Source organism: Melanaphis sacchari, unplaced genomic scaffold (genome assembly GCF_002803265.2).
Source record: "Melanaphis sacchari strain LSU unplaced genomic scaffold, SCAv2.0 Contig178_pilon_pilon, whole genome shotgun sequence".
Lineage (NCBI taxonomy): Eukaryota > Metazoa > Arthropoda > Insecta > Hemiptera > Aphididae > Melanaphis > Melanaphis sacchari.
In genome coordinates, this window is record NW_020270843.1 from 949615 (window position 1) to 961821 (window position 12207).

Below are 12207 nucleotides of genomic sequence, written 5' to 3' on the forward strand. Positions count from 1 at the left end.
GTGTAACAAAAAAATTGTAGATTTTCATTAAAATATTAAAAAAAACTAGGGTGCTTAACCATCCAGGTATGGATGAAATTTAATAATTGTTCTTCAAACTAAATCAATTCGAAAGTGCACGATATATTTTCATATAATACAATTTTTCTCTACCAAAATAATAATCGTTTAACTAATGTAAATTGTTAAAGTTGTCAATTTATCCACCTGTAGAACCTGTAGGTAGTTCGTCACTCATTACTACGATTGCTAGACGTTATTTGTGACAATAACAATATTAGTAATAAATATTACAATTTACAGTAATATTATTTATACATACCGTCTATGTTTTATAAAAATATCTTAATTCTTAATATGTCATCAGAATTTATTGCCAAATAATGATTTATTGTGATGTAGCACTTTATTCTATGTACAAATTAACATTTTGCATTAAACTATTTATAATAATTGTATTAAAGTAGTTGGGTTGTACTATCAGATTGTTAAGTTTAAGAAAATGTGTTAATTTTTATCATGCTCTAAGAGTTGCGAGTGTGTTTATGACCAATCATCTTTAGACGTGTATCTGGACATAAACCACTGATATATTATTCAATTTAAGCTCTATGGTTTTCAGTCATTCATTCGTTACGCGATTCATTGTCTCTATCAATACAACGTTTTACCCACTATGATTAAACAAGTTTTCCAATTTCATTACAAATAATCTACAATACGGTCTTGTTACGACCTCGGTGCCTAATTACAACGTATATATTGTATAATACGCATGCGAAACTACAACTGTCAACTGATTAGATTCGTGCATTAATGCGTTGTACTCAGAATACATGTTTATTATATTGTACTAAGCCAAATAAATCGGCGTTGCGTTAAAAAATCTATGAATCAATTTTTTGCAGTCATTGGGTGAACTTATTCCAGACTTCCGGAGTTGTTAAACGGATTGTTACTTGTTGCCCTATCAAAGTATTTTTATCGTAATTGGGCAAGCATTTATAGCTTAAAATTTAAACATTTTAAACAATAAACAGTCACTGTTGAGTGTTGACGAAATCGGATTTTATTACATTAGTCAATTACCGATATATGATAGATTCAACTTTCAATAACTATTGAATATTAACAAATAACAACGATAGTTTATTTTGATCTTATTTAAACTATCGTTTACAATAAGATCAATAAATAGTATATACATTTTTGACATTTTTGTATTAATTATTATTTTCTTTGGAATAGAAAATCAAAAAATTCGTTAAAAGAAGTAGGAAGCAGAAACAACTATAAAAGGTATAGTAAAAAATCAAGAAGCCGTCGCCGCCGCAGATGACAACCCCACCGTAATGCTGTATGATTACTATGATTTTGAAAAACGGTCAGTATTCGGTACCAGTCGTGGAAGAATAAACAATCTCGGGTGCGGTGGGGGTAGCAAGAGGAAAAAAATGGTTGATGACGTAACGTCCGAACTACGCCATTTCAGTCATTTCACTTTACATACTCGGGACGAGTACGACGGCGTTTCATTTTCGTCGGTCGCGATAACGTAAACAAAATATTTTATTTTATTATTCTTATTCGACTTCCTGCAAAACAAAACCGCGTACCGTCAATTTACCGTATCTCTGTCATTTACACGTACCTGCACCTCGCACGCCGGCTTAACATCACACTTGATCATCACATCAAGCATCGTGCGGCGGCGACGGCGGCGACTACAACTATCACCACGATCACGGACTCCAACACGATACATACACCGCGCACGCCGAAACAATGACAGACAGTGACAAATTGAATATCGACAACATAATATCGAGACTATTGGAAGGTAAGCCACCGGTGGGCCATAACGCGAGTGCGACGCCGCCGTCCATCTTTGGGTACCCATTTTGGTCGGTCCCTGGGACTGACGACTATTCATTTATAACAATTGTTGTAACTGTTCAACAGTGCGTGGTGCGAGACCAGGCAAAAACGTTCAGCTGTCCGAAGGTGAAATTCGTGGTCTGTGCCTCAAGTCCAGGGAGATTTTTCTGTCGCAGCCTATACTATTGGAACTCGAGGCACCATTGAAAATATGTGGTAAGTACTTTGAATGTTGTTTTTAGTGGTTGTTGACCAAACACTTACTATTTATTACTACATTGATTACTGTACTTAGTGTGTAATTTGAATATCTCGGTTGCTCTACTTATAAATATGTCATTTATTATGTTTTTATATGCTATCAAATAAATAAAATGCTGTAGTTATTTCTTGTTTAAGTATAGGTACAACAAAGTATATCATGTTTGTTACACATTAAACCCAATTTAAATAAATTCTTACATTAAATATTTAAAAAAATAATGTACCTAGCTGTTGATATAAAATACCCCAATCGATGAAATTGCTTATTAGTTTCTAGCTTTACAAAAGTAACTTAAATTTTTAATCCATTTTTTCATATAGATATCAATGAGTTATTTTATTCTTCACTTTTTTTTTCCAAAATGTTGGTGTATTAACACAATTTCTTAATCATTAAGTTGAAATAAATATCTTATTTTAACTTGTATTTTGAACAAAAAGTACCTATTGAAAGTCTTAGAAAAACAAGATCAGTATTCTTTTTAAGATTTTAATTTATTTTAATAATAGTGCTTTGGAGTAAGCTTCCTATCATTTTTCTATGTAAAAGAATTTTGTATTGAATTATTAGTTTAAAATAATTTTATTATTTCAATTACTTTACAAGTTTTATTGTTCACTATTAAGTGTTAAATATTTATTATTATTTAATTAATAAGTATTAAATATACAAAGGGACACATAATTTGACAGCTTGAATGAAAGAGTCCTAGCTATGCTACTTTATAATATAACTTTATTTATTATTTTTAGTTGAAATATATTTTCATAAATATTCTTTAGATTAAGATTCTACATAAAATTTAAATGTGGCAAGTTAAAAAGTGTATTAATGTTAAAACTCTTCAAATAATACATTTTGAATAGGTCTTATCAAAAAACTTTATCATTTAACTAATAAATTTTATGTAAATAGGATTTAAAAAAAATTTTAAAATGGTTTGCTAACCTCATGATTTAATTTTTGTTTGAAATTACTATCGATGGATATAATAAAAAATTCTGATTTATTAATTGATATGTGTAAAAAATTATCACATTGTCTGATAGAATAATTTTTTATTTTTAAATTTATAGTTGTGTAATTTGTTATTACTTTTTTGTTAGTATACAGAGCCTATGTTAAAGCAAACTTTAAAAATATAAAATTGTTTAAAAACTTACAATCATAAATTATTTAAATATTTTACCTATATAGTTGAATATTTAATATACTAACTTTGCAACTTAAGATTTGTACAGTATTAATATATATCTACTTTTTTATTAGCTTTTAATATTCTTGGTTTAAAGTAAAATGTTTTTTCTTTTTTAGGGGATATTCATGGTCAATACTATGATCTACTACGTTTATTTGAGTATGGTAGTTTTCCACCAGAGTCTAACTACTTATTCTTAGGTGATTATGTCGACCGTGGCAAACAGTCTCTGGAGACGATATGTCTTTTGTTGGCATATAAAATAAAATACCCTGAAAATTTCTTCCTTTTACGTGGCAATCATGAATGCGCTAGTATAAACAGAATATATGGGTTTTATGATGAATGTAAGTAATAATTAAAAATATTTTAAACCTTAAATGTTATAATTTATTTATATTATTTACAGGTAAACGGCGGTATAATATAAAGCTCTGGAAAATATTTACGGACTGTTTTAATTGTTTGCCTGTAGCAGCAATTGTTGACGAAAAGATTTTTTGTTGTCATGGTGGTCTTAGTCCTGACTTGCAATCAATGGAACAAATCAGGCGAATTATGAGGCCAACAGATGTTCCTGATCAGGGATTATTATGCGACTTGCTTTGGTCTGATCCTGATAAAGTAATAATATTTTATTATATCTTTAAAAAGTTTTATTATTTTTAAATGAATAATTTTTTTTTAAGGATACAATGGGCTGGGGAGAAAATGACAGAGGTGTTTCATTCACATTTGGTGCCGAGGTTGTGACTAAATTTTTGCATAAACATGATTTCGATCTCATATGTAGGGCTCACCAGGTTTGTAAATATTTAAATAAAATTAATATTGTTAGTTAATTTTTTAATTTTATTTTTAGGTTGTAGAAGATGGTTATGAATTCTTTGCAAAGCGTCAGTTGGTCACTTTATTTTCAGCTCCAAATTATTGTGGAGAGTTTGACAATGCTGGAGCAATGATGTCTGTTGATGAAACTCTAATGTGCTCATTCCAGATTTTAAAGGTATGATTCCTATTAAATTGATTTCATAAAATTTGAGTTTAAAATTAAATATTATTAGCTTTAGTAAGGAATATAGCTGTGTTAGTGTGAGTTTGGTTAGAATATTATGTATTTTTAATTGATTAAAATAGTATACACAAACATAATTTTATCTAATAAAGAAAACTAAATTTTTTTTACTTATATTATACTAACAAGTATTATATGAATATAAAATATTTAATTCAAGAAACTTACACGGTTTTAGGGGTTTTGATTTTAATTCTAATTGAAGGAACTTATTTGTCAACACATCAATAATATATTTTTAGTATAATTTTATGCAATTTTTATTTCCAACTTAAAATAAAATGTAATTTTTCTGCTTTTAATTAATGTAAAATGAATTGAGAGTTCAAATTAAAAAATAATATTTAAACTTGTTTTATTTGTTTTAAAGACTGATAGATTCAAATACTGGAGACGCATAAAATTCTATGATGCTAATGCATCTTTTCCATTGTCTAATTAGTAAGTCTGAATGGGCAGTCTTTTAAACCTTTTCCTATAGCTGTTCATATTTATTTTCTTATAGACCTAATTTTTTAACTGCACGAATTATAAGAGCAGTCCCAAGTCATCTGAGTATGCCAATTCCTACCTTTAATTATTAATTTAAATGTTTAATTAACATATATTCATACAGATTTCAGGCTAAAGCCTGGTATTAATTAATAAAGTGGTTTATAAAATTAGCATGGTTAGTGTTAATTGATATTTTATTCGATGTGTGGTTCTTGAAATGTTTAGAAATATTTGCTTGTTAAATTGACTATTTACATAATGTTGGAAATTGGCCCATTATTAAAAAAAAAAAAAAAAAAAACTTGTAGTTCAATACTATAAATATATATAAAAGTATTGTGTATACTGTATAGAATTATTTTCTAGTTTATTAAAAAACAATTAAATCATACATGGTCCAACAGAGTTACGATATTTTTAAAAAGATTGTCATACGTTTAATTTTGAACCAATTTAAAAATTTGTCATTTTTATTCATAACTAGTATATTTTTGTTGGCAAAAATACACATTTTTTTATTAAATGTTCAATTTATGGAGTGTATTTTTTTCAGTGCACTGGTTGCTATACTATCTATACTCCTTCAAGTATGGCACGTGAAATCATTTTAATTTCTTGTGATATGTTTTTGGAATGATCTTCAAGAGTTTATAGTTAATGTAAATTTGAGCTTTTAAGTAGACCCTCTAGTAATAGGTTTGATGATTGAACTAGTTATTTCATTTTTCCACGCAATTAAATCAGGCATTCCTGGAAAATATCTAAATAATTGTCATTGTTTTCTTTTATGTATAGTATTGAAATATGTTATTCATTAATGAATTGATATCAACCATTTTAAAAATAATTAACCATCTAGCTTGGGTAACAGTCATTTCAAAATATGCCTTTAGCTGGACCCTGAATTTATTTATATCATGCCATTACTGTTCTGAGAATGTTTTCATAGGTACCTATAAAGAAAATTAAGTGCTAATTTTTTTTAAATTGATTGACGAAGCTAATCCTATAGTTTTGGTAGCGGAACATTTTTTCATTTAGCTATATTGATATGGACTTGTCCAATCTTGTTATTACTTCTCATAAAGTGGGTATGTCAAGACTTATCAAATTCTTAGTAGTAACAATTATTTGATCTAATAATTGTTCTTTAATTCTTCATACAAATATTGTATTATTATGTATAATAGTAACATGTAATGTTTACAGGTAAAAAGTTAAATTGTATGTAGGTAAACATCTAATCCTTTAGATATTTTAATAAATACAGATATATTTAATGTTGTATAATTTTTAAAAATAATTGGAAATTAGCCTTTTTTAATTCTAAGTAAATTAATTCATTATTTTATTCGTTAAAGTTGGTATCTTTGTAGATAGCCAGGTATAATCTTGCTAGTTAGTCTTTAAAGTTTGACAAGTCCCTTTGGTTACTTATAAAAAGATTTAACCTATAAAGTGATAATAACCAAATTTGCTGTGCTTGTACTTATAAGGTAAGTACAAGTCTTATAAGTCTCGAAATTTTGACACAGTTATGTTAAATTAAATTATTCTATTCGCTGTTGAACTTTTAACTCTAAACTAAATTATATTTTTTGAAATATTTTGTATAGTATTAAGTATTAACTTTAACATGTAAAAAAAGTATTGAAATAACAACAAATTATACATTTTTTTATTGTTTGTATAGCTATTAGCCTAAATATTATTAATCATTAAAAAAATATTTTTTTCAGCCGGCCGACAAACGAAAGTACATGTATGGAGGATTATCATCAGGCAGACCAGTTACACCGCCCAGAGGATCTGGTAAACAAGGAAAAAATAAAAAATAACCCATCTTGATGCAATAATTATGTCTATATCTAGGTATGCAACAACAAAGTATAATTTTAAAAATTAAATGTTATATAATATGAAAACAAATGAAATTTTTTTTTTATATAGAAAAAAATTATACCGAGTAACTAGTTTAAACAATTATGTATTTATATCATTAAGTACTTTTAAACTCCATCATAACGTTATTGTAAAATCTCAAGATCATTTTTATTAACTTGTAAATTGGAGTATTTTTAATAATTTAATATTATTATTGATATATTGTATTTGCACTTATTTTATTTTTCATACTCGGTCTTTTTTTTTCCTTTCCTTTTTTTGTTTTTAGTTTAAGTCTTAAATTATATTTTATTTTTGCTAACTTAGTTTTGTTCATGTATTTAAAACTGCATAAATTACTATGAAATAAGAAGTTGCAATTTATTCAGAATAGTTGCTCTAAATAAATTGTAACATAATAATGAAGTCAACTATATTTGTTATTTTATCGGACAATTTTAGCTCGTATATTTTATTGTATCTAAGATATATTTATAAAACTATTGTTTTATACAAATTTCAAAAATCAAAATCCCAAAGTTAAGTACAACATTAAAATTAATAATTATTGTTATTTATTGTTTTGTGTATTTAGATATTACACTTTCATTGTAAAACTATTATAACATAATATTGTATATTTTTTAGTAGAAATACGTAAATCAGAACATATAACAAATATGAAAGTGTGGAATACGATCCCGATTGGTATATTAAAACAAATCACATGCAATGTAAATATCGATATATTAATTTAAAAATTATACTGTACATGTTATGCATTAAATATATAATGCAGATACATTAAGAGTAGTAAAATGTAAAATTTATTTAATTAACGTCTTGTATTACTTTTTTGGCAATAAACAAATACCTTGCCTATATAACACTTATAGTAATTTGTTGATAGCGGATGTATTATTTTATTATATACCGAATGGAAAAATATTGTGTTTTACTTTGCTACCCTTAAAAATAAACAAAAAGTGGTGAATTAAATGATTATATAATATTAAACTATATATTTGCTACTAGTTGGAATAATATACCTGTGTGACTATGAAAAATAATATTAGTGCGTGTATATTTTATAGTTTCCATGTATGTTAACATATGCCAGATTGCATGATAATTATAATATGATTTATGACTATTATATTATTATTTGTTATGTATTTGCCTTGGTTGTATTAAGTGTTGTATTTGAAAGTTATTACAAAAGTTGACATTGGCACACAAACATTTAAATTTGAAACTATTCCCAGCGGGCTAGACATTGGTATGACGTTATTTATTGACTTTTAATGTCATAACAAAAAATGATGTTTTTAATGAATTTGAATAAAGGTACATCAAAAAAGATATCTTTCAATTTTTGTAGGTACTTGTATACGTTTGAATATTGTTGAGGCATCCTTATAATGGGTGTCTTGGTTGTCTACCCCTAATAACGGTCTTGCATTAATGATTAAATTATTATTATTTTTAATATACTTAATATTTTATACTATAACTTAGATCTAATTCTACCACGACAAATATGACTATTACAACTTGTATTGATCATAGATTTTCTACGGTCTTATTAGATTTTATCCATATAGCTGGAGTAATTACATTTTTTTTTTTTTTTTGAATTATACTAATTATTTATGATTATTGGGAAGACTGGAAGATTATAAGTTCCATAAACAGTCTCTAAAACTAAATATTTAATGAATCAATACTCATTAGTGAATTAATGGTCCCTTAAACATGATATATTTTTAATGACCCTTGTTGGTTCGTTAAATTCATCAGTTTTTCGTGTAACCCATTATCAATATAATTTTTGTAAATTTTGAGCTCATTTAACGTTTACTGAAGAGTAGAAATAATTTTGTATTAAAAAAAATGTGTAATAGTGTAGAGTGCAGCACTGCCTTTAATCTTAATTTTTCCGTGATAAAAACATTTGTTTTAAACACGACTTGCCGGGTCTAATTTCTAAAACCATGGTACGATCATAAACACAAGATAATATTTTAACACTAATATTCTGTGATTTTAATCTGTGAGCCTGTGACCTGTTGATTATAAAATATAAAATAAAATCGTACGTTTTATAATTTTGTAAGGTTATGTTAATATTATTTTTTTACACTTTGGTTTTGGTGTATCGTGTTTCAAAACAATCAAAACTCGAATGTATTTACCATTCGTTCTATTAGTTTCATTATATAATTTATTGACACACTTTTGGATCTTGTGTTAACTAACCACCTGGACCTGATATTATTGAGATTTATTTTTTCTATGGTTTTTTTTTATTATTATTATTAATTCATTATTTTATTAATTATAATTAACAAGCTGCGATAATTGTTGAAATATTATTATATGATGACCGGAATTGTCTATAGGAAATAGAAACCTATTTGTATTGTTGATTCCATGCTTCATATCTATCGGTTAGTGTTTAATTATCTTTAATTTTAAGAAATAATAATTTGTATTTTTGTCAAGCTTAAAAAATGTGCTTGAACTTTTTTCAAAATTGACTCTTCGTTTATTCAGATATATTTATTTACCTTGTATACATTTTTTTTTTCATTTAAAACATAGTTTCTATTTCACATTGAATTGTAATAATTTAAACGTGCCTTTGGAAATGGCTATTGTTAGTTGCTGATATATCATTTAAATGACAATGTGTTCTGATCAATTCAATCAATTTAGAGTATCACAGTAGTGGATTCATTTATTTTACAGGATATTTCTAAGAGCCAAGTCTCTAAATCTTACACAACTATATAAATTACAAATTACAAAAATGGTACAATTATTTGTACCTATACTATGTATATTTGCTTACTGTTTTATGGTTTGGTTACATTTTATCACAGAAATATAAAATACACTTATTATGTTTCTTACGTTAACATTATATATTACTAACTATTACATAGCATTATACCTATTCATTTTCTGTATTTTTATTGTTTTTTATTAATTTAGACTTATACTTTTTATTATAGTAAAAAATACAAGCATAGAAAAATATCGCAATATAAAATCATGAATAAAAATAAAATGGATAATGGTAAGTCTGAAAAAATCAGTGATCAACAACAAGGAACTCAAATATCTATTGAATTAGAAAGAGAAGTCACTGACTATGTCTTGAACAAAACTAAGGAAGATAATATTATTGACTCAAAAGAGTTGGTAAATGTTGAGGTTTGGAAAAAAAGATACAAAAATTTGAAGAATCAAGCTAAAGTTTTTCATAATGTTGTAAAACAATTTGACAGAGATTTAAAAAAACATAAGTTTACTCAACAACAGAGGTGTATTACTGCTTCAGGTAGTCAAAACGTTGACATTTCATGTAGGAACAAATTGGACACGTAAGACGTATACATACATAATAATATTTTTATTAATAATATATTTTTAAATAATTTGGTGGTTCTAAGCTATTTTTTAAAATTTTAATTAATTTTATTTTGATTAACATATTTAATAAATCTGTATATCCATGCATGGACGTCCTCAAACATTTTTCTATGGAGGGGGGTTGTAAAATAAATTTCATAGTACATTATTAAGTTTTGTTATTACATTAAATTATTATAAATTTAATATTTTAGTGGGGGGAGGGGGGCAAGTGCTCTTGAAGGGTCTTGCTCTCCTTGAGGATGCCCATGTATTCATATAGCTATTAACATAAAACTGGTATGAGACACCTTTTAGTAAATTTTATTTTAAAAAATAAATCATTTAATACTAATAAATCAAAATATATCATGGTTACTAAGTAGTAATATTAATTAACTATTGTTTAGGGCTATTCTCCATGGGAATTCTAATAAGGAAATTGAAATATTTACAATATCATCAGATAATGAAGATGAACCTATCATTACAACTGATTTATCAAAAATCAAACTTATACTAACAAAAAATGATAATATTAATTTGATTGATTCAGAATCAGATAATAATTCCAAAAATTTGAATGTTAAATATAAGCCATGTCCAAAATCAAAAAAAAATGTTTCTATGCATTATGTCAAAGTTAATGGTACCAATAAAGTAATGCCATTGAATACTGAATTAGGCAAATGTAAAAAAAATGTAAAACGCTTATCTACAACTATGTGTAGTAAACGAAAACCTGGGCCAAAATCAAAGACAATGTTTGTTGATGATATGATTCCTTTTAATTCTAAAAATAAAGAACATGTTGAAAAAAAAAATTGTTTAAACAAACTTATTAGTGACAAAAAATCAAAAACAAAAAATTTATCAAATAGTTATTTAGAAAAGAAATTAAAAATTACTAAAAAGCATGATTTTCATTTTGAGTTTTCAAGTTCAAAATATCCACCTCCTTATCCCTTAATACCGCCATATATTACACAACCGTCATGGAAAAATGTGCCACCAGCACCTAATATGAAAATCAAAACTTCTGGAAATAAAGTGACATTAACTTGGGATTTAGATTTGTCTTGGCAGATAGCTAAAATCAAGATGTATGAAATATTTGTATGCCAAGAAACAGATGCACATCCAGATATCTCTATGTGGAAAAAAAAGGGTAATATAAAATCAGATATGTTACCTATGGCATGTGAACTAGAAATATTTGAGTTAGGATATGTTTATCATTTTGCTCTGAGAGCGGTTGATGTTCACAATAGACGTGCTCCTTTTGCTGTACATAAAACTAAGATTTAGATTAATAATTTATGCTAAGCATGTTCTATAAACCATTTATTATAGTAAGAAGTTATTAGACACTATGTAAGTTAAATATATGAAATAATATTTTTGAAATTTATAATTAATTTTATTTTCTTAGTAATAGATATTATAATGTCTAGAATATTTTTTTTAATTATTAAATATAACATTTTTATTAAATAAGTTCAATTGTAAACTATTTTCTATTGATATCTATTATTTTTACCTTGACATCAGGGCAAGGAATTATTTTATTATAATATTCGAGTGATATTATTTGTGCTTATAATAATTTATATTTGATTATTGCAGCTATATTTGATTTAATACTGTATACAATTAAAGTATTTGTTTAGATATTAATAGTTTTTCAAAATGTACTCGTTTATTTACTAATACCCATATACTTAGTATCGAACAGCTTGCAACAAAATAAATATCTAAAAAGAGGTTTAGACGAGTGACGGCTATCTTTTTTAAAAAGGAAATGTGTGAAGGGACCTGTGTCTTAGGAATAAAATCTGATTAAGTAGGTATACCATCAGTTGATTTAGTTAGATATTCATCTTAAATTATAAGTAAAAAGAATCCCACAGATCTATGCTCTATCATTCAAAAGCTTAGTTCTTGTCTTAGGCTATTTCAATTTTGATTTTTTATTATTTTTTCTTTTATTTGTAC

The 12207-nt window shown here is 26.2% G+C and overlaps 2 protein-coding genes across 2 annotated transcripts; both read left to right on the plus strand.

Moving 5' to 3' along the window:
• The first annotated feature begins 1785 nt into the window (after positions 1–1785).
• LOC112592544 (serine/threonine-protein phosphatase alpha-2 isoform) lies at positions 1786–7684 on the plus strand. The gene is made up of 8 exons (XM_025336634.1): positions 1786–1840; positions 1963–2094; positions 3458–3688; positions 3751–3965; positions 4031–4144; positions 4204–4347; positions 6651–6783; positions 7444–7684. Exons 1-7 carry the CDS (start codon positions 1786–1788, stop codon positions 6747–6749), a joined length of 990 nt encoding a protein of 329 aa, XP_025192419.1. The 3' UTR covers positions 6750–6783; positions 7444–7684.
• Positions 7685–8950: 1266 nt separating this feature from the next.
• Positions 8951–11589, plus strand: LOC112592545 (activating transcription factor 7-interacting protein 2-like). The gene is made up of 3 exons (XM_025336635.1): positions 8951–9245; positions 9813–10184; positions 10623–11589. The coding sequence occupies exons 1-3, from the start codon at positions 9229–9231 to the stop codon at positions 11518–11520; spliced, it is 1287 nt and encodes a 428-aa protein (XP_025192420.1). The 5' UTR covers positions 8951–9228; the 3' UTR covers positions 11521–11589.
• The last annotated feature ends 618 nt before the right edge of the window (positions 11590–12207 follow it).